The 27,591-nt window shown below is 42.9% G+C and overlaps 1 protein-coding gene across 1 annotated transcript in view; it reads left to right on the top strand.

The window, feature by feature from the left end:
* The window catches only part of CNTNAP2 (contactin associated protein 2), a 1,845,950-nt gene that overhangs the window by 1,173,699 nt on the left and 644,660 nt on the right, over window positions 1-27,591 (top strand). Inside the window, exon 12 of the mRNA XM_079786825.1 lies at window positions 6,175-6,294. Coding sequence (XP_079642951.1) covers window positions 6,175-6,294 — 120 coding nt within the window. The remainder of the gene's footprint in view (window positions 1-6,174; window positions 6,295-27,591) is intronic.

The raw sequence follows: 27,591 nt of genomic DNA, 5'->3' as shown, positions 1-27,591 counted from the left end.
TTCATTCAATCTTTGCAGTAACTTGGTGATGGAGGTATTATTTTTGCCTTCAATTTACAGTTGAGAAAACCAAGTTAAGGGGAGTTTCCCAAGTAGTAAATGACAGAAAGATATAAGCAGAAATCTCTTAATTCCTTATTCATTTATAAAACGAATGCAATTTTGCTGTATTACAGTTGCCCTTGACATTTTACCTCAGTATCATTTTTCTAATACACGTTTTGCAAGAGTATTTTTAATGATGACATTACTAATGCACATTATAAAGCCATATGAAAAACACAGAAAATAATGAAAGGTTTTCAATCATCCATAATCTTATTACTCAGAAGATAATCACTATGTTTTGTGTGTGTTTTTTTCTTTATTAAGATAATCACTATTAATGTTTTGCTGTATTTCTTTCTAAATATTTTTCTGTGAATTCCTCCAAGTATATTTCTTTTGACATTGTATTTTAATTTAGAGTTTGGTATCACATTCCATTTTTATTATCTTGAGTGAAGTGGTGTGGCATTCTAGCTTTATTTTATTTAAAATTTTACTGCATTACCTTTTAGTGACTTATTTTTTCTATTTATATTTAAATGTAATTTAAGAATTCATCCACTTTTCTAGAGTTAACTTTTTTAATGTTCTTTTTTAATTTGATTTTAAAGAGAGAAGAAAGGAGAGGGAGAGAGAAAAATATTGATCAGCTGCCTCCTGCACACCCCCTACTGGGGATCGAGCCAGAAACCCAGGAATCAAACCAGGGATCTCTTGGTGCATGGGAAGACACTTGACCAACTGAGGCACACCGACCAGGGCTAGAGTTCACTTTTTCAGGATTAGAGTTGTGCTTTTTAAAATGTGCTCAGACCAGCAGCACCAGCAATCACTTGGGAGCTTATTAGAACTGCAGATTCTCTACTGAGTCAGAATCCCCTGGTTGAGGCAGAGCCCCTGTTTTAATAAGCTCTGCAGGTGATTTTTCACACATGATAAAGTCTGACTGAGGTGCTGGGTTTTCCATTTGTGTCAATGAGGCAAAAGCAGCTCATAGGCCTGTCCTAAGTTAGGGACAAGCAGAATAATTGTCATAGTTTGAAGGAAAAGAGAAGAGGTTTTGCTTCCCGAACTGCCCATATCCACTGCCTTCAACATCTACTAGCATTCTTAGTTACCTGGGTCGAGATGTGTAGCCCTCTTTAAAATGCTAACATGCTTACTTAGAAATGCAGGTGTGACTGACGCTTCTCACCCATGGTGCTTTCATACATAGGCATGTGCTTCTTATGGTGAGCCAACTAAGCATGTCTTCAAGATAATTCAGTCTTGTTTAGGAAATAAAATGTTTGTATATGAAATTCAATCAACAATTAATCAAGCCCTAGTTTATCATAATTAAGTATTACAGTACATGAGGTGAGCAATGAATGACTTTAACTGTACAGAAAAATAGACATATTGCCTGCAGGGAGTCTCCTTAAAAAAGGAGGAATATGAGTGGGACCGAAATAATAATTATCATATTGATCATAAGAATTCCACCTATTAAATATTTACTATGACCAGACATAATATTAGTCAAGTGCTGTTGGTTACTTCCTCCAATTCTCAAACCACCCTTAAATATACCCATTCTCCATGCAAGGCTAAATAAAGTTAGGACACTTTGCCAGTGTTATATACATAACACTTCATGGAATCAGAATTTCAACCCAAGTCAGTTTTACTGCAGAGACCTGCCTCTTACCACATCTGCCTCAGCAGTTAACTCTGATTAAGAAAATTTATAGATTGAGAAAGAGGCTTGTAGTATATATATTGGAGATGAAGGCAAGCCCAGGATGGGTGAGCAATCTCCTATGTCAAATTCACCTGACCAGAGTACAAGGTTTACATTGGCAAGTTGCTAAAACCAGGAAAGATCTATTGGATTATGGCAAGTCTTACATGCATAGAGGCTGATCTGAGATATAATATCATAGATATTTAAGAACCATTACACATTCTTTGAACATTATGAAAGTAATGTTTTAGGACTAGAATAAAATTAGATAAAAAAAGCATAATTTGGTGGGAAGTAAAGAGATATTTGGGTGAGATAGTAGATTAAAAGGGTGATTGCTATAAACCAGATATCATTTGTACTAAGGAAAATGACTGGGGTGTTGGCAAGAGAATAACTAATTATTAAATATTAGAGAAGAAAGGTGAAAGGTTTTAATGGCAGTTTGGCCAAAGGGAATTTAGAATTTAAACTTGACATTATGGATGACTTTGAGCTATACTGAGAAATTGTAATGATCTGGAGAGAGGTTGTCAAAGATGAATAATTAATTAGTTTATTTTCAGACTAGAGGCCCGGTACATGAAATTCGTGCATGGGTGGGGGGTTACCTCAGCCCAGCCTGCACCCTCTCCAATATGGGACCCCTTGAGGGATGTACAAACGCAGTCGGACATCGCTCTCACAATCCAGGACTGCTGGCTCCCAACCGCTCACATGCCTGCCTGCCTGATTGCCCTAACTGCTTCTGCCTGCCATCCTGATCACCCCCTAACCACTCCCCTGCCAGCCTGATCAACGCCTAACTGCTCCCCTGCCAGTCCGATTGCCCCTAACTGCCCTCCCCTGCCGGCGTGGTCACCCCTAACTGCCCTCCCCTGCTGGCCTGGTTGCCCCCAACTGCCCTCCCCTGCCGGCCTGGTTGCCCCCAACTGCCCTCCCCTGCAGGTCTGGTTGACCCTAACTGTCCTCCCCTGCTGGCCCGGTCACCCCTAACTTCCTTCCTTTGCCAGCCTGGTTTCCCCTAACTGCCCTCCCCTGCTGACCTGGTCACTCCCAACTGCCCTCCCCTGCCGGCCATCTTGTGGTGGCCATCTTGTGTCCACATGGGGGCTGCCATATTTGACCACATGGGGGTGGCCATCTTGTGTGTAGGAGTGATGGTCAATTTGCATATTACTATTTTATTAGAAGGGATGTTGTGGATTTAGAGCATTCTGAACTCTCTATCTTCCTATGTACACTTACCTGGTCTCCATGTCCTACTGCTATTACAAACATGTGAATCAGTCATGTCTACTCTGTGCTTATATTCTCATACTAGAGGCCTGGTGCACAAGAATCGTGCACTCAGGGGGGTGGCTCAGCCCCAGCCTGTGCCCTCTTGCAGTCTGGGATCTCTCGGGGGATGTCCAACTGAGGGCTTTGGACATCCCTAGCGCTGCCACCGAGGCAGGAGAGGTTCCTGCCACCGCCATTGTGTTCAGCAGCCATGAGCCCAGCTTCTGGCTGAGCGGCACTCCCCTGTGGGAGAACACTGACCACCATGGGGCAGCTCCTGCATTGAGCATCTGCCCCCTGGTGGTCAGTCCTTGTCTTAGCGACTGGTCGTTCTGCTGTTCGGTCGATTTGCATATTAGCTTTTTATTATACTAGAGGCCCAGTGCATGATTTAATCATGCACCTGGTGCACCAGCGGGCTGTCCGCCGGTGCCCCAGGCCTTCCGAAAGCCTCCGGCGCTGCGGAGGCTTTCGAAAGGCCTTGCACCAGAGCAGACAGGCGGCCAGGTCCCCCGCTTTGGCCTTTGATCGCGGGGGACCTGTCCGGCTGGCTGTCCGCCGGCAACCCAGGCCTTCCGAAAGCCTCCGGCGCTGCGGAGGCTTTCGAAAGGCCTTGAGCCGGAGCAGACAGGCGGCCAGGTCCCCCGCTTTGGCCTTTGATCGCGGGGGACCTGTCCGGCTGTCCGCCGGCGACCCAGGCCTTCCGAAAGCCTCCGGCGCTGCGGAGGCTTTTGAAAGGCCTTGCGCCGGAGCAGAGAGCCGGCCAGGTCCCCCGCTTTGGCCTTTGATCGCGGGGTCCTGTCTGGCTGGCTGTCCGCCGGTGCCCCAGGCCTTCCGAAAGCCTCCGGCACTGCGGAGGCTTTCGAAAGGCCTTGCACCAGAGCAGACAGGCGGCCAGGTCCCCCGCTTTGGCCTTTGATCGCGGGGGACCTGTCCGGCTGGCTGTCCGCCGGCGACCCAGGCCTTCCGAAAGCCTCCGGCGCTGCGGAGGCTTTCGAAAGGCCTTGCGCCGGAGCAGACAGGCGGCCAGGTCCCCCGCTTTGGCCTTTGATCGCGGGGGACCTGTCCGGCTGGCTGTCCGCCGGCGACCCAGGCCTTCCGAAAGCCTCCGGCGCTGCGGAGGCTTTCGAAAGGCCTTGCGCCGGAGCAGACAGGCGGCCAGGTCCCCCGCTTTGGCCTTTGATCGCGGGGGACCTGTCCGGCTGGCTGTCCGCCGGCGACCCAGGCCTTCCGAAAGCCTCCGCAGACAGGCGGCCAGGTCCCCCGCTTTGGCCTTTGATCGCGGGGGACCTGTCCGGCTGTCCGCTGGTGCCCCAGGCCTTCTGAAAGCCTCCGGCAGCCATGGTACAGACGCTGAGCTCGCGGCGCCACTGGCGCCGCGAGCTCAGCGTCCTGCTGGCCCAATCAGCTACCCGGGCCACCCTGAGTCCCGCCCCCTGCGCCTCCTGCTGGCCCAATCGTGGGCGTAGCGGAGTGATGGTAATTTACATATTACCATTTTATTATGTAGGATAGGAGAGAGCTAGTCATCTTTCAACTGGCCTATGGTAGTAACAGCCTAAATGCTCTCCTGATCTTCTTAATCACTTCCCTGGAATCCAGTTTAACCCTTTGCACTCGCTTGCTTTTTTCTCGAGCTGCTACCGATGCTAACTGTGTCGAGTCACACTCGACATCCGAGTACAAAAGGTTAACTACTAGGAGTTTTCTTTCCAAAACCTACATCTAATTGTGACCTCTTCCTGCTTCAAGTTCGAAAATACTTCCTCACTGCCTTTCACTTGGCATGGTATTCAAAATTAGAGCAACCATAATGTATTATCCAAATAAGACACTTGAGAGATTGAAAGTGGGTGAATTAATCATTATGTGGGATAAAATCTGTATGGGTTCTGCTTAACTTTCTAGCCACATCCTCTTCCAATAGCATTTTATGCATAAGCAGTACCCACATAGAGAGCAAATCCTACTCCAGAAGTTCTTTATCCATGTTGTCCACAGCTGTATCTCTGTAGTCTAATCCACTGCTCAATGCATCATAGGGACTTAGTAACTATTTGCAGGAGAAAATAAGGATTAAGTAAATAAAAACATTTTAGAATTGTTTGAGTCCAGTGTGTTGTTATTGAAATGTGGAGGGCTAACAACTTTGCAGATAGGAAACCATGGAAAGCCAAAAGGAAGCATGGAGAAGATGAAGGAGAAAGGTAGGAAAGGAAGTCCCAGGGGCATATCTCCTACTCAATAATTGAACAAATGGCAGATGTTGGGAGTAGGAGTTCAAGTGCACAGTACCTAAAGACTTCAGGACTTGCATTTCAGAGATGTGGACTTTTACCAGAATTATTAATTTTGTAAAGAAATCTTTCAAATTCTTCAGAGGTATCAACAAAGTTTTTGCAATAATATTTTGGAAGTTCTCACTACAGAGGTGACATGTAAATGTCCATTTTGTACTTTGGAAAACAGTTGGCATCTCCAAGAAGAGAAAATGTGTCAGGAGCATGGGAACAAAAAGGAAAACAATGAAAAAGAACCTGTAATTCAATTACATCAATGGCAGCTTTCTACACCAACAAGATTTGATGTAATTAAAGCATCTGTAACAAAATGAAGCAGGGACATTTCTTTCCTTTTTCCTGAAATAAATGAAGAATACAAATCTTGTGAAATTTATACCACTATACAAAAAATGTGCTGAGGGTATGTGTGTGTGTGTGTGTGTGTGTGTGTGTGATCTCTTAGTTGATGGTCAAGCAAAGCAGACAACACTTATCTTGTAAAATAACAGCCCTTACAGTAAGAAGATGGTATCTATAAATATCTACAGATTCATTTTTTTTCTATGATCGTGAGCCCTAATACAATGAACATTCCATCAAGTTAACAATTTCATGATTTTTTTAAAGACTATTTCCCAATAATAAAACCTTAGCAGGAATTTATTATCTTTGTTAGGACAGAAATGCTTATAGAGTAAATGTAGAGGAAAGAATGCTCATTCTAGCAAGAGGATGCAGTCCTCAGCAGTGGTTAGCCAGTATGTGATGTGTTCCTGGGGCATTTGTCCGGGGAGCCATTTGTTCCGTGCTGTGCTCACGTAGGACATTTCTTTGCAGCCATCTATGAGCCGTCCTGCGAAGCGTACAAACACCTAGGGCAGACGTCAAATTACTACTGGATAGATCCTGATGGCAGTGGACCGCTGGGGCCTCTGAAAGTGTACTGCAACATGACAGGTAACGATGCCATATTTACGTTTCATGAGCATTGCTTTTCTATGTGTTGAAAATAAGTGCTGCTGCTGAAGTTTGTTTCTTCTGCAATTTCTATGACAACACACAATAAAGTAAATATTGCATGATTTTTTAGGTAAATAGATGGTGCAATGTATCTCTAAAGCAATTATACTTTCCGGCACTGTATGTAAAAAAACAAAATCTACCTTCTGACTATAACAATAAAAAATGCATTTTAAAAACATCTGGGGTAGGGAGAAACCCCGGAACGTGAACCAGAAAGGTTGAAGTCCATGGAAAGAGCTGATCCATGAAGCAGGCCCTGCAGGTACCTAGCCTGGGGAAGGTCAGCACCTCTGCTCAGCTTCCACACTGCCCAGGACCACTCTCCATAGTTCCTCTGTCCCCATAGTTACAAAAGGAACCCTTCTGGGGGCTGAAATCCCATCTGGCAAAGGCAAAACTTGCCTGCAGCTTTCATGAAATTTATCTGCTTGGGAAGAGAACCTAGTGTTTTCCCTGTTCCATATTAAATTTCAGGGGCTCTTGCAAACTCCCACCACAGTGTGTAAGATGGACAGCTTTCTGGAGCCTATTTTCTATCAGGCACTGGGTGACATCTTACTCTCTGAAATGGAATTTCTGGACTGGAACACACGGTGTTCCCCTGGGCAGGACGTCCCGGATTCTTTGTCCACCGGAGCCAGTCCCGGATTCTTTGTCTGCTGGAGTCAAAGAATGAATCCACAGACAGAAGGTGGTATAGTTGTCCCAATTATGCCCCAATTAATTAATCATCTGTCTAGACTTAGTGGAACAAATGCAGGTGACCAGGAGTCAGAAATAACAGCCTATACCCTGGTACTTCAATGTCTCGACAGCTGGGCCGAACCGGAACACATGAACACACAAGACAGAATTAGTATGAAATCACACAGGGTTTATTTACCTATTCCTAGTGGGTCCTCGGCCCCGGCAAAGGCCACCTGGTGATGCACAGTGAAGGACGGACGAGGAGGACGGAGACAGGCGGCCACAGTTGGTTCAGGCTCGCACAGCAGAGCAGAGCAGTCAGTCAGGGGCTCATCTCACGGAGCGATGTGGAGACCTCCATCGGGCAGGAGATGTCGACTGAAGAAGGTCGGGTGCTTATATAGCCCTTAGTAAACAACTTGTGTCTTATTGGTGTGGGCCAGACGGTGTGCCTTATGCTAGGAGCAGGGCGTTTACACTTTAAGGGTTTAGGGCATTCACATAAAGATAGTGGGGTGTTCACCAATTTGGAAGTTACAGAGTATTGGGGTCTCCACACAGCAAACATTTCATACAATAATCATTTCACACATTAGAGGGGTTTCCTTATGACCATACCATTATAACAATAGTAAAGGTGGAAAATTATTAAAGAACAAGTACAGACTCCCACGTGGGGAGGGGGAAAGAGTCCCACTGAGTTCCTTTTCCCTATGGCTTATAAGGGCTGCAGATCTTGGTGCCTTGACATCCCCTCTGATTGGTCACTATTCCCTTAGACTGGTTACTATAGTAACTCCTGGGCTCAAAGGTCAAACCTCACATGAGACATGTGAGGTCCCCCCCTTCCTTATTGTTTTCCTATTCCTTTTGGGCTTTCTTTTTCTTCTGGTGGATGAAGGGCTTCCTTCTCTTTATTTTGTAAATATAGACCTTGTGCTGTTCCCAGCTCCCTCATTCTATGGAAATGTACCTGTTGCAGCTTTTCAGTTCCCTATTCTATGGAGATATACCTTCTGCTGCTCTGCAGCCCTGTTTCCTCCATGGTCCCCTTAATTTCCAAAATGTCCTAAACTTGTCCTATTTTACCCCTAAAACTCCTGTTTCACCTCTAAATCCCAGAGAAGGGTGTGTGGCATGCACTGCTCACTGGCTGCAGGGGAGGATCAGCACTGCATGTGAACTCCTGAGCAATCTGACAAGGATAATGATCCCATAATGCTACTGATGATGACTGCTACTGGACTGCTTGCCGTAGGCCAGGTATCCTGATAAAGTCCTTCCTCAGACTACCTGGCTTTGTATCCTGGTCCCATGAAACAGTAAATATATAATCTTGGCTACCTTATTAACTTGCTTAAACTCAATAAGCCTCAGTCTATTTCCCTGTAAAACAGTTTGATAATAATCTCTACCTCATAGCATTATTATATGAATGAAATAAGATATCTGCATATGGTTGTTAGCATATTACCTGACACAGTTAATTTTCAGTAAAGGTTGTCAGCAGTGGGATGCTATTATTTTTTGAAGCACTAGTGAGTTAAATAACTTACTCTATCATTCAGGCAAGACTCAAATTCAGATATGTGCAAGGCAATGGTTCTTGAGGATGGATATCATGCTTTAGAATCATGCATGGAGCTTTTTTCCCCCTTTTCTATACAACCTTATTGGCTCCAGCTCTGGAGACTTTGATTCAGTAGGCGTGCAACGGACATAGGTTTGTGTAGCTAGAACCGAGAACCCAGGCAAGCAGACCCCAATGGACAATTTTCAGCAGCATCAGGACCCAGGCTGCCTATGGAACAGAACAGAGAAGAGAATGATGAAGACATGAGTGTAGGATGAAAGGCCTGTAGAGAAAATGGTAAAATAGCAGCTATCCTCCCAAAAATTTCCTCAAGTGCTGAGTATTCTAAGTGTAACAGAGAGGAAGAATTCACAGACCAGAAAGCTTGACATTAAGAGTTGTTTGTTTGGCTTGTTAATGGCCTCAGGAACTTTCTTGTTCATCTTCACTCTATAAAGTATAATCTATGAGAACTTGTTTAAATCTGAAAGAATCTTGATTTTGCTCTCTCTCTCTCTCTCTCTCTCTCTCTCTCTCTCTCTCTCATGTGTATATAATTTATGTATATATAAGTATCAATTAATGTCAACTAGTATCCTCAAGGGAAATCAAGACATCCTGATTGTGCTTGGAAAATTATGAATTTACTTTACTTATTTGCCTATATGTATTTCAAAAGGTAATTAGAAAGCAAACCCAAACCATAATGAATACATTCTTTATGGGGATAATACATACAATGAAAGACTGTTTACTTTCTGGAGAGATGACCTTTCTGTCAATTGAAGCCATCACTCAGAAGCATGGATCTCCTTGTCATCAATATCTCCCTTAAGGAGTATGGTTGCAGTTGAGTGCAGTGTTCTATATACAGTCTGAACAATGAAGAAAACAGTCTAACCTTCTGCAACGAGCATATTTTTCCGCTGTCACACAAGATAGTTATGGACATCAATGTGTCAGGGACCCTTGAAGGCCAGCAGGCACGATGTGACCGTTTGCCATCTATCAACTCTTCCTTCATCTGTAAAGAAGGTGAACTTGAACTGTTAGGAGAGCATGGTACCACAAAGCCTGGCTTGGGCTGTTCCTTTTCCAAGAGATATATGTTGAAAAAGAGGAGAGAGTGACACTGTGAGATTGTCTATGAAGACTTGATATATCACTCTGTGTCATGAGAAATTGTATATGCACCTTACTTTATAGCCTTTCTATTAAATAATAGAGCTGCCCCACTCCTCAGGAACCCAAATGTAATTGGGTGTTTATCACTGTTGAATATATCACATATTTCAAAAATGGAAGCAAGACATCTTCTCTGAGAAAGAAGTAAAAATTTTAAGTAAAGAAACCTCACTGGCAGCAAACATCTACCCCAAACAGTAAATTGAGGTAGAAAGTAAATATATATACTAGAGGCCCGATGCACGAAGATTCGTGCAAGAATGGGCCTTCTTTCCCCTGGCTGCCGGCACCACCTTCACTTTGGCCGGAGCTGCCTTTCCGCTCTGGCCCGGAGCCGCTTTTCCGCCTTCCCACACTGCCCAGAGGCCTGGAGCGGCTGGGGTGGTGCAGAACGCCTGCATTGTCGCCATGGCGACCACGCAAGGGTCCCACCCCTGCCCCCTGCCGCTTGGTGCCTGCATATGCAAATTAACCCACCATCTTTGTTGAATTAATTTGCATCCTCATTCCTGAATGGCTGGTGGGTGTCACAAAAATACAGTCAATTAGCATGTTACTCTTTTATTAGTGTAGATTCCTCTGGGATCCTTTTTCCAGGTTTTTTTGTGTTTTTTTTTTTATTTATACATTCACTGTGTGCCAGGAGCTGTGCTGTGTGAGAATAAATGGATATAGTAAATGCCTTTATGGTGCTCACAACTTATAGTAAAAACAAGCGTTAAAAAGTAAACAAATAAGTAACTCTCTTAGAAAGAAAAATAATGGAATTGTGAGGATTTATTTTGGATAGAGTGTTTTAGAAAAGACCTCTCTGAGGAAGCAACCATTTAGCCAAAATATAAAGTATAAAAAGAGACAAGGCACTCAAAAAGGAGAGGAAGGGAAATGTGTCCTATAAATTCATGCCCAAGGCACCCAAGATTGTTTCCTTGCAAAGAACTGAGACACAGAAGCCTGAGGCAGAGTGAGCTGAAGGAGCTGAGCGTGCAGTGGGCACGTAGGCAGGGCCAGAGCAGCCAGGCAGTGGGGATGCTGTTGTGGAAAAATGCTTGGGTTTTAATTCCCCAATTATATTTTTAATATAGTAGGTGGTAATCTAGCAGAGGTTTTAGGCAAGAGAATGGAAGGGTCTTCATTAAAATCCCCACTTGGGGTTCTCTGAGAGACTGGGTCAAAGCACTGGGACCAAATGGGAAGTTATTGTAAAAGTCCAGGGAAGAGGTGCTGCTGCCTTGGACTAGGATGGTGACAGTTTAAATGATGAGAAAGACATAGATTATAGATCTAGTTTGAAGGTAGTATCAGTGTTGGTGACGGGTTAGTTAAGCATGATTTAAAACAGTTATCAAGAATAACTCCTGAGCCCTGGCTGGTGTGGCTCAGTTGGTTGGAGAATTGTCCCAAGCACTGAAGGGTCACAGGCTTGATTCCCAGTCAGGCCACATTCCCAGGTTGGGAGTTGGATCCCTGGTCGGGATACATACAGGAAGCAACAGATTGATGATGGGATGATGGTACTTTCTCTCTTTAACCAGAGGTTGCAGGTTCAATCTCTGGTCAGGGTACATTCAGGAGGCAGCAGATTGATGATGGTTTTCTCTAGAATCGGTGTTTCTCTCTCTCCCTTCCTCTCTATCTAAAATCAATAACAAACAAACAAACATATCCTTGGGTGAGGATTTCAAAAAAAAAAAAAAAAGAATAACTACTGAGTGTATGAATTGAATGACTGAATGAATTATAGTACTGTTTGGGAGATGAGGAAAATTAAGGGAAGAACAGATTTAGAGGAATTTCAAAAATTCAGTTTTGACCTAGTTAATTATGAGATGCCATATGCCATCCAAATGGAGATGCAAATATTGCAGTTGGGTGAAGCCCCAAAAGGATATTTGTATTAGAGATATAAGCATGCTAATTGTTAGCTTATAAATACATGAGAAATGATAACATCACTAAAGGGATGATGTGAGCAGGGGAGAGGCACCTCAGGAACAAGCTCAGAGGAACCGAATAGAAAATGGGTTTCCAGCGATGAAATAGTCCGTAGGTGTGCAGGGGACTGTAATGGAGAGTGCGTGGAAGAAAAGTGTCTAAGAGCATTTTGTGGGCCATCCGTGTGAATGATGGATGATGAAGTGACTGCTTGGGTCCTAGAGAATGAGGAGAAGAGTTGGGGGATATGAGTGACTGAATCAATGCAAATGTGTATAAAGTGAGGCTGCATTCCAGAAGTATGGAAAGTCCCAGCAGGCAGGATGCAGGGATGAACCACCCAAAGCACCTGCACAGACAACTTTGGGAACCATGGGATGGGCAGTCAGCCTAAACTCAGGAACCAGAAAAACCTTCCACAAAACAGCTGACCCGGGAGTTGAGTGACGGGGCCCAGAAATGGGGTGAAGGGAACTTCTAAAATGCTTTCAATGGGATGCAAAGCAGTTGAAACTTGATCCTGAGGGGGAAAGGAAGCAATAGATGACATTCTAATTTTTAGAAATACGTTTTTATCGACTTCAGAGAGAGGAAGTGCGAGGGAGAGAGAGAGAGAGAGAAAAACACTAATGATGAGATAGAAACATCAATGATTGGCTGCCCCCTGCACACCCCTACTGGGGATTGAGACCACAACCCCAGCATGTGTCCTAACCAGGAATCCAACTGTGAACTCCTGGTTCATAGGTCAATGCTCAACCACTGAGCCATGCTAGCTGGACATGACATTGTATTTTTAAAGTGTGGCTTTGGCAGCTGCGAATAAGAGTCTCTGATGAAGACCCAAACATAAAGTAGGGAGGCAAGTTAGAAAGCCACTGTTGTATCTGGGATTAGAAACTGAGATTGCAGGAGGTGGCCTTCAGTGAAGAAGCGGATTGGTCTGATGGATCTTTAGGAAGCTGAGTTGGCCAGACTGTGGCTGGTGAGCTAGGAATGGAAATGATTGGCAGGTGGATACGCAGTGAGATGGGACACTGATGAGCAGGGGCACCTTAGGAAAGGACGGGCCTCTCTGTTGCCTTCAGTGCCTGGAATTCAACCTTGTCCAGCTGCCCTGCAGGCAGATTCTGTACAAATTCCCTGAAGGACTTGAGCACATAGATTAATCTCTTTGTCTCAGGTTCCTTGTAAGTAAAATGTAGGAATTGGCATGAGTTGATCTTTACGGTGCCTTCCATTTAAAAAAAGGGGGGGAAATTCTATTACCACAGAACATAAGAGAAAAATATCACCACTTGCAGTCAAATAATTTAGAGACAAAATCCTCCTGCCTCAAAGAAGTTTGAATGTACTCGTTTCTTGACCGAGTTTGACATAAATGGGCACTCTTTATTTTTTTTCATGAGGAAGTTCCTGGACTACGCAATTCTTCTTTTGCCTATCTGCAGTTCAGAGCTTCACTGCTCTGAATTCAGGGGTGCCCTGAGTGACAAAGCGTTTTAAGGGCTGTGCACTTGACATTGAGGAGAGAATATATTCATTGAATCTTTTACAGAAGAATTCATCATTCTGTGCAAGTCAAAGCCTGGTCTCCTCTTTAGATCTTAGGGGCACATTATAAAATGTGAAGGTTGTTATCTTCACCTTCCTTCTCCATTTTTTATGATCTCCCTGAAAATTTTTTATTATAAATATAAATATAATTTTAATGATATATTTCTAACATGTACCTTTTTCCTTTGTATATTTTTCTAGAATTACAGATTCTTATTTCTATTTCCTTAAGATATTTATCAACATTTTCACCTAGAAACCTGGGACTTTTGTACTTAACGCTTCATTTAGTTTTTTCCTGCCCAATCCTATATAATAAAAGCCTAATATGCTAAGTGTCCGGTCATCCGGTGGTCCGTTCAACCAATCAAAGTGTAATATGCTAACAATATGCTAAGGCCGCTCAACCCCTCGCTATGATGTGCACTGACCACCAAGGGCAAACGCTCCAACTGGTAGGTTAGCTTGCTGCTGGGGTCCAGCTGATCAGGACTGAGTGAGACGGGCTGGAAACACCCTGGAACCCTCCCATGGTCCCTCCCCGGCTGGCCAACCGCCAGCATCCCTTCCCGACCCTGATCATGCACACCAGTGGGATACCCTCAGCCTGGCCTGTGCACTCTAACAATCCAAGACCCCTCAGGGGATGTCGGAGAGCTGGTTTCAACCTAATCTTGCTCAACACAGGAGCTGCCCTCTGGTGATCAGTGGGAGTGCCACTCAGCCAGAAGCCAGGCTCAGGGCTGGCTAGCTCAGCGGCAGTGGTAGGAGCCTCCCCTACTTCCACAGCGGTGCTAAGGATGTCCAACTGACAGCTTAGGCCAGCTCCCCACGGGACATTCCCAGAGGACGCAGGCCGGGCTGAGGAGATTTTTGTGCACCAGGCCTTTAGTGATTAATAGCAACAGTAGATAAAGCTAGATCCAGCCATTGTCCTTGGACACTTACTGCTTATCCCTAAATCAGAAGCAAAGTTTTTCTTAATAGTCTAGCCTCTAATTCATGTTCTTTATAACTCTCTTTGCATTCATATTCAATTTTTTAAAACTTAAGTAAGCATCTGTGCTATAGCGTGTTAAGTTTAAAGTCGAAATAAGGAACACCTCCTCACTCTCTCTAGCACTAGTTTTGTAGTTTCATCAAAACTCCATTAAGTTCATTTACATAATTTGTGCTATATAAAGCCCTGGGATTTAGCTGATCAAATTCTATTATCCTCTATAATGGTAAAAGCTGTTTATGCCTTTTTAATCTAATATTTATAGAGAGCATGTTACTCAAGTTTTTCAGCCCTCACACTCAGTAATATCATGTAATTCATTGCTGTACTTCACTAAGTTTCAGTAGTGCAGTGTGGGTAGGCGAAATAGGTCACTGAGGTGGGAACCTTGGGTTCTAGTGGAAAGTAGCATGGGCCTACCTGCCCACTCCTATTCCCATTAACCCCCCAGCAAAACTAAGTAGTCCTTTCCTATCAGATTCATTTTCTTAGCAGCTTACAATAACACCAATTTATTATTCACAGTGTCCCTGGGTCAGGAGTTGCACGTTAGCTGCTTGACTGCTCAGGGTCTCCCGGGCTGAAATGAAGGGGTCAGCAGGGCTGTGGTGCATCTGAGGCCCAGGATCCTCCTCCAAGGTCATTCAGGTTGTTGACAGAATCCAGCTCCTTGTGGTTTGAAGACTGAAGGCTCCACTTTCTTGCTGGCTCTTTGCTATGGATTGCTTCCAGTTCCTGAGGCTGCTCCCAGGTTCCAGCCATGAGTCCCTCTCACACATGTCAGTAAAAGGACATCTGTTACCTCCATACTCTCTTTATAGGCCTCACCTGATTAGGTCATGCCCACCCAGGATATTCACCTGTTTGATTAACTTAAGTCAACTGATTAGGGACCTTACTTATATCAGCAAAAGGTCTTCACCTTTGCCATGTGGGGTAACTTAATCACAGGAGTGATATCTCATCCACACTCCAGGAGGGGGTCAAGGAGTGCACACCAGCTGGCAGGAATCTAGGGCGCCATCTTTCTATTCTGCTTGCTGCACCTACCTGTGTACCTCTGTAGATTATCCATCATTCCATCTACATTTATTCTTATCTTTTGAGTAACAGCATCACATTTAGTTCATAAATTATTAAGGTTTGTTATTATTTGTCTTATTTTAAAATATTGTTAAATTTAGGAAAATTTAAAAATATAGATAGGCAGAAATCAAAATTGCTTACCAGTGGAGATAAGAATTACATGTTAGAAAATGTATACTAAAGATGCTACATTTTATATTTGGAGCTCTATATATTCTTGAGGGCTAACTAAATGCCAGGCTCTATTCCCAGTAAATGTACATTAACTCATCCTGTGATTCACAATAACTCATCCTGTGATTCACACATTAACTCATCCTGTGATTCACAATAACCCCACAAGGTAGGAAATATTCTCATTCTCATTTTTTTTTTAATGAAGAGACCAAAGCTCAGAGAAATTAAGTCCTAGTTCACACAACTAGTATGTTATGGTGACTTCTTAGACAGGCTTCATAGTTACTGTGTGTACATGTACATACATATATACAGTCACATGTGTACATACAAACAAAACTCGTCATTTTGGATTCTGTAGTATGATTTGTAATTTGATTTTAAAAGTGAGCATCACTTATTCAGATCTTTTCATTATCATCATCAAAACATCCTTACACAGCTCGAATTCATTATCTGTGGTTTGGACAGCAATGTTGCTATAAACTATTTACTTGTTAATTGTCCAACTAATGTCTTGGGGTTTTTCATCAGAGGACACATTATCAAAGAAATCAGTATGTAAAGCATTAGGCAATTATTATTAATTTTCTCTCTTAATTTAACTACAAGTGTTTTCTCTAATATAGAGAGCTTTATAGGATAACTGGTACACATCCTGTGTACTTAGGTTAATCATCCCTCGTGGTTCGCACCCAACCTTTAGGATAATTTAAGTTCTATCCCCAAGATCTAGTTCAATGTAAAATCTTGAACTGAATCTGACAAAATTTATTTTGAGAAAGTAACAGGATTGAAAGGAATCAGTGGGTATCATCTATTATGTTTAACGAGGTTACTCACTGTGCCTCATTCTTCCCTGTTTGGAAAGGAAATCACTGGAAATGAGGACATGCACAGCCTCCCATTCTCTATCAGGGTTATTAACTTTCACAAGTCTGGCAGGACCGCACTTCTCGCCCCTTCCTGTTTCTCTGTGCCATGAACTGTTTCTCTGACGTGTTCATGGCCCGAAGTGTACGCCTGGATTTTTCCATTTTATTTCCTACACTTGTTTTTTCATCAAAGGCATTCTGTCTCCTCTTCCCATCTCCTAACCTCGTTTTACCTCCTCTGTCATTAACCCACAGGTAGAAAGCTCTGTTCCAGGTCTTTTCAGTCACCCCTCCTCTGTCCACCTCTGGCAGGCCGTCTTTGTTATAAACCTTTGCAATCACTCAGCGACAACTCACGCGTCCCGGCTCAGCTATTTCAGCTCCTCACAATCACTATAAATCCTGGAATTCAATTCTGCTCATACAGCTTCAATTGAAAGTCTAGGAGCCAACTCACTGATCAAACGCGGCCTGAAAAGAGCTCTTCTTCCAAACTGATGACCCGCTCGCATGCCTCCCTCTGGGTTCACTCTCGGGTGCCACAGATGGCATCCACCTGCCAGGCCTAACCCTTCTCACTGTGTGTCAATCATGGCGACAGGCTCAGACTACAGAACTTCACAGGTGGTTTTTGAACTTTAAACCAAAAAAGAAAAAAGAAAAAAAAAAAAAAAGGAGAAGGCCCATGACATGGGACAGGATCCAGGAAGGGCATGCAGGACACCAGACAGAGTCCAGATGAGCAGCTTTCAACTCTATCAGGCCCCTCACAGTCACCTTGGTTGCCTTCAGAATGCTTCCCCCAGATTCAAAGGCACCCACCTCCAAATATTTTTACAAACCTCCTGTCAGAGCAGCAGCAGGAGCCTTATAGGAATCTGCTGCTCTGAGTTGTTCTGAGTGACTGTGAGTCCATGTATTCTTCTAAATTCTCCCATTCAACTACACCGGGGCTGGCTCCTGCTTGAACCCTGCCCACTGTACTAAATGTTGGGAACTTAGTCCAAGTTCCTCCTTTATCCTCTGCTCACTAGTAACAGGTGTCAGGTCTGAGTCCCTCTGCCTGGGAAGCTGGGTCTTAGACAGAGAATCCATGAGAGGTTGTGGGTATATAAGAATGAGTCTTTATTGCTGAAGCCAGTGGTCATATAGCCATCAGACTAAGAACTGTATTCACAGCAAAGTCCATACAGGCAGGCAGCTGGACACCGGCTGGTGAACATATATCTTTCCCATAGAGCAGCACCAGTCTCTACCCACAGCTATTATCTGAGCAGCCACACACTGCCTCCTAGACTCACCGCCTCACATCATAGTGGTACCTGAGATCTCCGGTTCAACAGCTGCTCCTGTCTCTCCTGCCCAGCTGCTCCCTCTAGCAGACTTCTTTTTACTCCATTCTCAGCTGACTCCAGCCAACTAGCTGGTCAGTAACCTACTTTTATACCATTTAAACAAAGAAGGCTTCTTGCCAATAGTTACATCAATCATATTGGCCACTGACGGGCACAGTGTACTGTGTGTCCTTGCACACACTCATGGTCTCTTGGCCTGATTAGGATTCCCAGGCTCAGAGTCCTTGAACATTCCATTTAGGCACATGTCTAGAGAGGCCTTTGGCCATTCTGGTATATTGATAACAAGGCCTCTGTGCTCCCACCGGCCTTGACTATCCAGGGACCTGGCGTGGTTTCCACACCTCCCTAAATAGTGTTTTAAATCAGTGGTGGGGAAGCTTTTTTCTTCCAAGGGCCATTTGGATATTTATAATATTACTTGAGGCCTGGTGCACAAAATCGTGCATGGGTGGGGTCTGGCCAGGCCCACCTCGATCGGGGCCGATCAACCCAGCCAGCCAGGTCAGTTGTCTGGCCGGCCCCGCCCCTGATCGGGGTGTGTGGGGGGGTGACCCAGGGGCAGGGCCAACTGCCAGCCCCACCCCCTGTCGAACTCCTGGTTGAACTCCCTGTGGAGGGGACAATTTGCATATTAGCCTTTTATTATATAGGATTCATGGGCCATACAAAATTATCAACTTAAAAATTAGCCAGCTGCATTTGGTCAAATATTTAATTAAGACATTCCTAATGCCTTGGCAGGGCCAGACCAAATGATTTTGTGAGTCTTATACGGCCCATGGGCCAAACCTTCCCCACTCCTGTATAAACACTGAGTTTTTGGTGTTTTAAAAGCACTGTTATCCTTATGTGATCTCCCTGCTCAAAAGCTGAGCATGGCTTCACATGGTCTCTGGATGGGAACTACTGTGTGATTTCCTCTGACATTTGGGGTCTGAACCTGTCTATCAGGCTGGAGGAAAAGAAAATAACTTGGAAAAATCCAGTTAAGATCAGCTCATAGCTTTGAGATCAAAACCAGAAAGCTCAAGAATAATCTCACACTTATTCACTGGGAATGTTCTTCTGGCGAAACATAAAGCCAGTACACTTGTGTTTGTGTCTCTCCAAACCCTCTGTTGTGCTGTTCAATTTTGTGGGTCTCCTTTCATGCCTTCTGAGGACATCAACTTCCATGTCACGCAGACCCTGGCAATTTTGTTGGGAGAATCTCATCTAGTCATTAATCTCTCATTTTATCTTGTGATTAATCAATGCAACCAAGAAAGTTTAATAATAAACTGCACCAATACCACATGTTGTCTAAACTGGCAAGTATTGGAGTCATGTTTCCTAAGCCTGCCTTTAATGGGGAGCCCTGAGCTCCTCAGTGCCATCCAGAAAGGCTGCCACATGGCGTCTGGCTCACTCCCAAAGAGTGAGAAAAATTACTTTGGAATGAGATATATCTGTGGATGAAGTTGTCTCAATCTCTTTTTGCATTTGTTTACAGAGGACTTTATTAAACTGACTTCCCTTCACATAATTATTAACCCTATGTCCTGTTTTTACTCATAGTTTTTGAGAACAAAGGTTCCCCACCACTGATTTAAAACACTATTTAGAGCCTGGCCCCGGGTCCGGGTGAGGCCGTGGGCCCCTGGATCCGGGTGAGCCTGGCCCCGGGTCCGGGTGAGGCTGTGGGCCCCTGGATCCGGGTGAGCCTGGCCCCGGGTCCGGGTGAGGCCGTGGGCCCCTGGATCCGGGTGAGCCTGCCCCCGGGTCTGGGTGAGGCTGTGGGCCCCTGGATCCGGGTGAGCCTGGGACCCGGGTACGGGTGAGGCCGTGGGCCCCTGGATCCGGGTGAGCCTGGGTCCCGGGTCTGGGTGAGGCCGTGGGCCCCTGGATCCGGGTGAGCCTGGGTCCCGGGTCCGGGTGAGGCTGTGGGCCCCTGGATCCGGGTGAGCCTGGCCCCGGGTCCGGGTGAGGCCGTGGGCCCCTGGATCCGGGTGAGCCTGGCCCCGGGTCCGGGTGAGGCCGTGGGCCCCTGGATCCGGGTGAAGCCGTGCCCCTGGGTCCGGCCGAGACCAAACCAGAGGGAGTCGGACCTGCATTACCACCATTTGTCCACCATCCAGAGCTGAGGGGTCAGTGCCGACATGTACTCATAAGGAACTGGTGGACATTGATATTGGGTCTCAAAAGAACTGTTGGTCCAGAAAGAAACTCACTACAGACTGATTCATTTGCCTGTCAGCATAACTATTATTGCTCGTCGCACATTCAATTCTTATAAGTATATCTCTAGTGACACATGATTTCGCTCATCTAGGGGAAATGATGAACAACATGGACTGATGAACAAGAACAGAACCAGAAACAAGGAGGCATCGATCGGACTATCGGGCCTCAGAGGGAGGATAGGGGAGGGTGGGGGGAGAAGGGAGAGATCAACCAAAGGTCTTGTGTGCATGCATAAGAGCCTAACCAATGGTTAAGTTCAACAGGGGGTTGGGGCATCCATGGGGAGGGGTGTGGGATGGGAATGGGGGGATGAGGACAAATATGTGACACCTTAATCAATAAAGAAATTTAAAAAAAATAAATAAAAATAAATAAAAATAATAATAAAACACTATTTAGGGAGGTGTGGGAACCACGCCAGGTCCCCGGATAGTCAAGGCCGGTGGGAGCACCGAGGCCTTGTTATCAATACACCAGAATGGCCAAAGGCCTTTCCGGACATGTGCCTAAACGGAATGTTCAAGGACTCATAGCCAAGAAGTCAGCATTAAAAAGTGATACTAGCCAAGAACTTGCTACATCATCATCATCATTACTATTACTATTCCTCTTTTTGCTTTTATATCTATAACTATTTATTCTATTGTTACTGGAACTCCGAAGTTTTTTCTTGAGTTCACCTGCCGGCATGCATTGGCCCAAAGAAGTGCAGGAGTTTTCAGTATAGAGAGAAAACAATAGTTTGATATTGAATTGGCCAATATGGAAGCAGGGAGCTTATGCTATTAAAAAACAAACAAACACAACTCCCTGATGGTGTGTAGGTTACAGATCATACAGGGCAAAATCACAAGACACTGTGGGTTAGGAGTTCAGGGTCGTGATGGGAACTGGTTTGTCAGAGGTGGGGTCAGGGTAATAGATCATTTTTTCAGACCTTGAGGACATTTCTGAGGTCTTTTCCAGCATCCCTCTGTCTGGTCTGATGGAAAGATAGCCAGGGCTCAGTTCCATTTTAGGGCTCAGGAGCTGAAACATAACTTAGGTCAAGTTCTTATCTTTAGCTGCCGGAGGTCCAGCAGGCTTGTGACCATTTGTCAGGTCCAGCTTCTGTCTTCTGCTGACTCAGGGGTTGCTGATTATCTGGGGAAAGGCTTGGTCTCTGAGCTAGGATTTAAAACTAAATCAGTCATAAGGACCCTTGGTTTCACAGTCTTCACTGGAACCATATATGCCCCTTCTGTTTTGCAGCTTGCTTGGTGTACCTCTGGTTTCAAGGTTAAGATTAGGCAGCATGCTTGTGAGAGATGAAATGAAGGCCTTAGCTGATGCAGGCAGCAGGACCTGGAGGGGCCAGCAGGGAGTTTATTAGTACATTGTAGAAGCAAGCCAATTACAGAACAGAAGCCGACATACTCTGTTTTCAATTTTTAAAAGACTGAAACAACAGTGGGCATCTTGCTGAAGTTTCCCATTGCTCCAGTCTGTACCATTTGCTCTCTGAATCTGAGGCATCCCATCATTAAAAAAGCTTTCTTCACCACCAGTGTTTGCTCATTCAAGAATGTCCTCAACTCACCCTATGTTAGAAGTTATGCTTCTTTCCCATGTCTTCCTCATTCTCATCGTACTCCCTCACCTGGGTGTAGCACACCCTCTGGTAGCTTCTTGATCTTTTAATATAACCTATCCTTCTCTCTGGAAGTTAGAAAAACTTCCTTTTTGTCCAGGTTGTTGTGAAATGTCATAAAGACGTCTTACACTGGGTCCATTTGCATCCCTGTGAGCTGGTGCTCATTTTCACACTGGCAATGCCTTAAATTCCTTTTCAATTTTCTGTCTGTGATTTTTCTCTTCCAATTTCTCTGCTCTCTCTTTCTAGAATGCCTTGTCATCATGGTTTTAAATCAAAGAACTTTTTTTCCGTCTAAAACTTCCTTTTCAATAGAACTCTAGTATTGCTTCATGAGTACAATATCTTTTCTTATATCTCAAGGATAACACACATTTTCTTTCCCTTCTCCCATAGTTTTCTCCAAGTCCCTTCATTCTGCTCACTTTTTCTTTTTTTTTCTTTTATGCCCTCTAAGCTCCTCAATTTTTCTCAGATTCCTAATAATCATTAGTTATATGTTTATTATACCAGTAAAGAGGGTTTGTTGACTTTAAACTTTACTCTATGTTAGAATGACCCTATGTACTGATGTTTTGAACGTAGTCCCATTTTTCTCATCTTTCCCAGATGTGAGTATTTAATAGCTCTCCCCCTTACTCTCAATAGTGTCTTGGTTTGAAAAAAAAGTGTGTGTGTGTGTGTATATATATATATGTGTGTATAATGTATATACATGTATGCATGTATGTATGTATAATGTATATACATGTATGTATATGTATATATAATATACACCCGAGCTTTAGTGGAGATTTCAGAAGGGAAAAATGTTAGATGCCAATGTTTACTCACCATCCTAACCTAGAAACCTCTTATTCACTTTTAATCATGTAATGTAATACTATAGAACCAAATAGTTTTTCAAGTCATATTTTTAATTCATTGAAATATTCAAATTTTTACTATCGACTACTAGTACTATTTTCCTTTTTGTTTAAAGGATATCATATTTCTTGCAGTGTCTATTATTGACTCTCTACAAGAGATAATATGATTGATGCTTTCATCTGTAGTACTTCATTTATTCTTCACAGTCACCTTGAGAGGTTGTAGTGTTCTAATTTTGAAGACATATGAACAGAGACAAAAAGCAGGAGGTTTTAATCCTTTCCCAATAGCTAAATAAGTGTTTAAATATCTTATCATGAATGGCTGCATCTATATGACAGTTTACAAAAAGCTATTTACATAAAAATATAGGTTTTTAATAGGAGGTTTCCATATTTTTAATGGCATAAATCTATCACTTTTCCTTTTTAATAGATTGAAACATTCTGAGAAACTCTCTGTTCTTATAATTATTATTACTAGTATTATTTTTAAATTTTCCCCTGTTCCTGACGTACGGTTAACTGGAATCTAGGCTGTGATCCAGGGCATCTATCTTACTCACTACTGAATCCAGCATTGCCTGGTGTTACCTCTCTGTCCGGTATACAGTTGGCACTAATAAATGTACAGCTGTGAACAGACCTATGTGACTGTGGCTCTTTTAGTAGGTATGAATAACCAGCAGAAGTTAAAGATAGATGAGAAGGTACTAGATAAGAAAACAAATGTGAGACAAAAGTCCACTCTAGCAACAATTAGAAGACAGATTTTTTTTCCCACAATTGGCTCCAAAATTGTCTGCACAACCTGCTGTGTAAACTTGAAGGTCCAAGATCTCCATCCTTTTAGGTGTTCCAACTGATCCTTGTATGGATGCTTCTTTACACCAAATATTAAAACATTCTAGAACCAGGATTGAGTTTACTTTGTGATTAGGGTCAGGCAAAGAGAATCCCCTAATTCAATGGATGAACAGAGCTATTGAAGAATCCAGCCTTCGTCATCATTATGAGAAGTAAAAGGTAAAGGGTTTCCTAGGTTCCTTAATGTTTTTGATGCAAGAGAAGGAAGAGTCTCTAAATTATTTTAGCCAATGAATCTAGGTGAGCATCAGTAATTTCACCAATAAAAACCCATCCCCCATAATATAACTAACAACTACGTATATTTATGCCAATTAATAAAACATGAGGTCTTAACAGAGATATATATAATTTACACACTTAGCTACCTCTGAAATCTGGTCTTTTAATGGAAAGCTTGCTAGCCACCTCTGGAGCATGTGTTCTTGGTTAGATTGACCCTTGGGTGTAAACTATCTAATTCACATGCAATTATATCACACTATCCTTGTGGATGTTTTTCAAAAGTAAATTACAAACCACAAAACAGGTTAATTGAGTAACTATCCAGGTTGCCTACCAAGAATTTATAAAAGGAATGATGTCAACATAAGCTAGTAAATTTGGGAAACATTCGCAAAAGATGGTTTTTAACTCTGTTAGTATGTTGGTTAATTGTTGTGAAACACAACAACAAGACATGTCCTAGTCATAGTTGTGATCAATGATGTTCCTAGGGTTATTGATCATACTCCTGATGGCTCTTGGTGATTAACTGCAGCTCCAGGCCAGCTTGGACAACAGTATCCTCTATGTTTGGTCTCACTTCTTTCCTCTTTCTCATATCCTTATTGGTACAGCCCTTCCACAAAGTTCTCCCTCAGACAGGATAAAAGAGATCTTATATGGCTCTACCATGTCAATGCAATGTTACCTTTCCCAGTGCTGTTTTTATTTCAAGAGAATATCAAGGGGATTCAAAATATGTAGAAGAAATTCTCTCAAAAGCATTCCTATCCATAGCCCCAGTTCTGCCATGTACAGAAAATAATAGCCCACATGATTTTTAAAGGCTCTCCCATGTGAAGTGTTGGTTTGCTTGAGAGCTGGTAAGCAGGGTTCTATAACTAGCTACTCTGTCTTACTTTTGCCTCAACATCTACTTTATGTGTCTTTCTCTCTCCCTCACTATCTCATTCCATATTCAAAGGCTAGAGGGAGATGAGATCAGAGGGGGAAAAGTGAATTAAATATTACATAGAAACAAAATATGAAGGAAGATACTATGCAATAGGATACTTACTCTTCTGGAAATAGAATTATTTATTAGCATCCTATTCCCATTACTTCTACTCTCTTCAAGTTCTATCTTCCCTTTGAAAATTCTAGATTCTACTTATTACAAGGTTCACATTCCCCATATACAGTATTCCTTTGTAAAATTTTGAAATCATAATCTCCATTCCTAATTGAAAGTAAAATATTTTGACTTCCATATATCATCTGAATAATTCCTCCATTATGGCAATACATTGTGAGGGTCTGTGTAAAATTTGGGGAAGGGTAGAATCCAGGTTAGCACATTGTGAGGGTCTGTGTATAATTTTGGGTAGGGTGGAATCCAGGTTAATGCATTGTAAGGGTCTGTGTATAATTTTGGGGTAGGGTAGAATCCAGGTTGATACATTGTCAGGGTCTGTATAATTTGGGGAAGCTAAGAAGCCCATTTGTCCAGAGCTTCTGTGGGAGCTGCATATTTTTGTCATTACATTGCTTATCTGCACCATGCAGTTTTGGTAGTCAGTAATTACAATCTTGTTTAGATGTTTTGGGTTAGTATTGGAAAGTAAAAGGGAATAGTTTCAGCTACTTAAAGGAGGAGATTAGAAAGAAGTTGGGTTTGGAGGAGATTCATTGTTAAAACCAGTGATATTTCCTTTCTCCCACTTCAAGCCTTAGGCAGGAACCTTATGAAAACATTTGGGTGGACCATCGTGACCCCACCGAGCATTCCACTCTATCCTGCTGTCATTAAAATGAACTTTTGGTGCCAATTTAATTTGTCTGTAGCTCTACAGACCTGGTCTTATTGATTGCTATCCCTTTCATGTTAGCGCAATAAAGGAAAGAACAAAATAGTGTCTAAAAGTAGTCAATGTGTGAACATTTTCTTTGTCAGTATTCCTATGCCACAATGTTTTAATAAAGGGTTTATTAAAGATGTTCCAGACTGTAATAATTGTGCTTTAAAGGGGATATTAATTTTCTATGTCAGACTGGGAAAATATTGAGTGTATAAATGATTGCTAAAACACAAAAAATCATGGAAATTTTACAAACATGACAATCTCACCTTTAATGAAGTTGCAAAAGAAATCACTCATTTATATCACATAATTAAAGTATTGTTTTCAACACAAATGTAACTCTTCCACTTTTGCCTTTTTTGAGCCTGAGAAATTCACAGAGTTAATGACCTTTAAATCAAATTCAAGTCTAGTTTCTTAGTTTAATTTGCTAAATTAATTGCTGTAGTTTTTTCATATTTCTGAATATGTTTATTAAATAGGCAGAGAAAAGCAATTCTGAAATATTCTGCAAATCAGCCTCTTTTAACATAATCTTTATGTCAGCACTTGGACTTCCCAGTTATTTTAGCAGATCCTGAATTGACAGGGCTCCAAATCTCTAATTCTGGGCATTACCTTTTTCTTTTTTTAATTTGATGATCTCTGTGATATGGTTAGCAGCAACTCTAATGACAGAGATGATATAATGAAGCTCTCTCAGACATTAGACAGTGTGTATGCCAATTTCCCAGTTGTATACAACATCTATGTTTAGTATTCTATTTTTCCCTTGATACAAGTTTTAGAATTTTAATGTTTACCTAAGTTTATATAATTGTTCATTTATTCACTAAACTAATATATTTTAGTGCATATTATGTTCCAAGCACCAAGGATACGATAACAAACATATTAGACAGAATATATTTCTGAAATAATTTAACATAGTGTTATATCGGTAGCCAAGTCATTGTTATACGAGACATTGGATTTAAATAAGAAAAATTTATAAATCTATTAATGTGCTATTTATAATCATTTGTGACAGATAAGTAATCACCTTAAGTCAAAATTTCTCAAACTTCAGTGATTTATATACAATCACAAGTTTTGCAAAGCCCACAGACCACCAAGTTAATTATGTAATTTTTTTTTCAATTAACTCATTTTTTAAAACTTATTCTCATCCAACACAACAATATCCATAAAATATTGGGTTTAATACTTAATGTTTCTTTTCTCTAACGTGCTGTTAAAATATTATTGTGGACAGGTAACAGAACTAATATAATATGATATTTCTATAAGTATCAGTGGTAAGCACACTTTGGGAAATTCTGGCTTAACTAAACCCTTGTACCTAATTTAAAATTTCATTTTGGTGAAACTTCTAACTTTCATGGTCTTAGACCATGAATTATAAGTAGCACATTCCACACATTTTCCAAATCTAATACTTTATCTAAATTTAAGGAAGGCTTCTGTATGAGAACTTTATTTTAAAACACAAATATTATAGTTGGGTAGTAAATGATTAACTAGGACCCTAATCTGTTATTTTGCTAGCAGTGTATGCATGTTGACCCTAGTGTCTTTTATTACCCACATCTGACCTTCAGACATTCTCCTTCTTCTCTCCTTCCAACTATAACTATCCTATATAATAAAAGGCTAATATGCAAATAGACCAAACAGCGGAACAACCAAACAACCGGTCACTATGATGTGCACTGACCACCAAGGAGCATGCATGGAACATGGTGGGCATTGGCCATGGTGGGATGGTGGAGCAGGTGAGCGGGGGCCCCAGACCAAAACGGGGCATTGGTCGCGGTCATTGGGGCAAGCCTCTGGTGGTTACTGAAAATTCTTTGCTCCCGCACGCCAGGGTCCTGCCTGGCACTCGCACATGCTGCCGGCGCCATCCCTGCTAGTATCTGCTGCTGGCACCGTTGCTCACACCCGCTGCTCACACCCACTACTGGTGCCTGGCACCGGCCCCGATCGCTCGGCACCATCAGAGGGTACCAGTGGAGCCAGCATCATCAGCAAGTGGGAGTGGTGGTGGCGGGAGTGGGGCTGCTGGCAGACAGGGGACTGGGGGCCATAGCAGGGAGTGGCCGGGGGGGCAAGAAGGATGGGCCGAGACCCACCCCTG

Source organism: Cnephaeus nilssonii (assembly GCF_951640355.1).
Source record: "Cnephaeus nilssonii genome assembly, chromosome: 12".
In the NCBI taxonomy this organism is placed as follows: Eukaryota; Metazoa; Chordata; class Mammalia; order Chiroptera; family Vespertilionidae; genus Cnephaeus; species Cnephaeus nilssonii.
The sequence above is the reverse complement of the archived record's forward strand: the minus strand, read 5'-3'. Positions and strand labels throughout refer to the sequence as shown.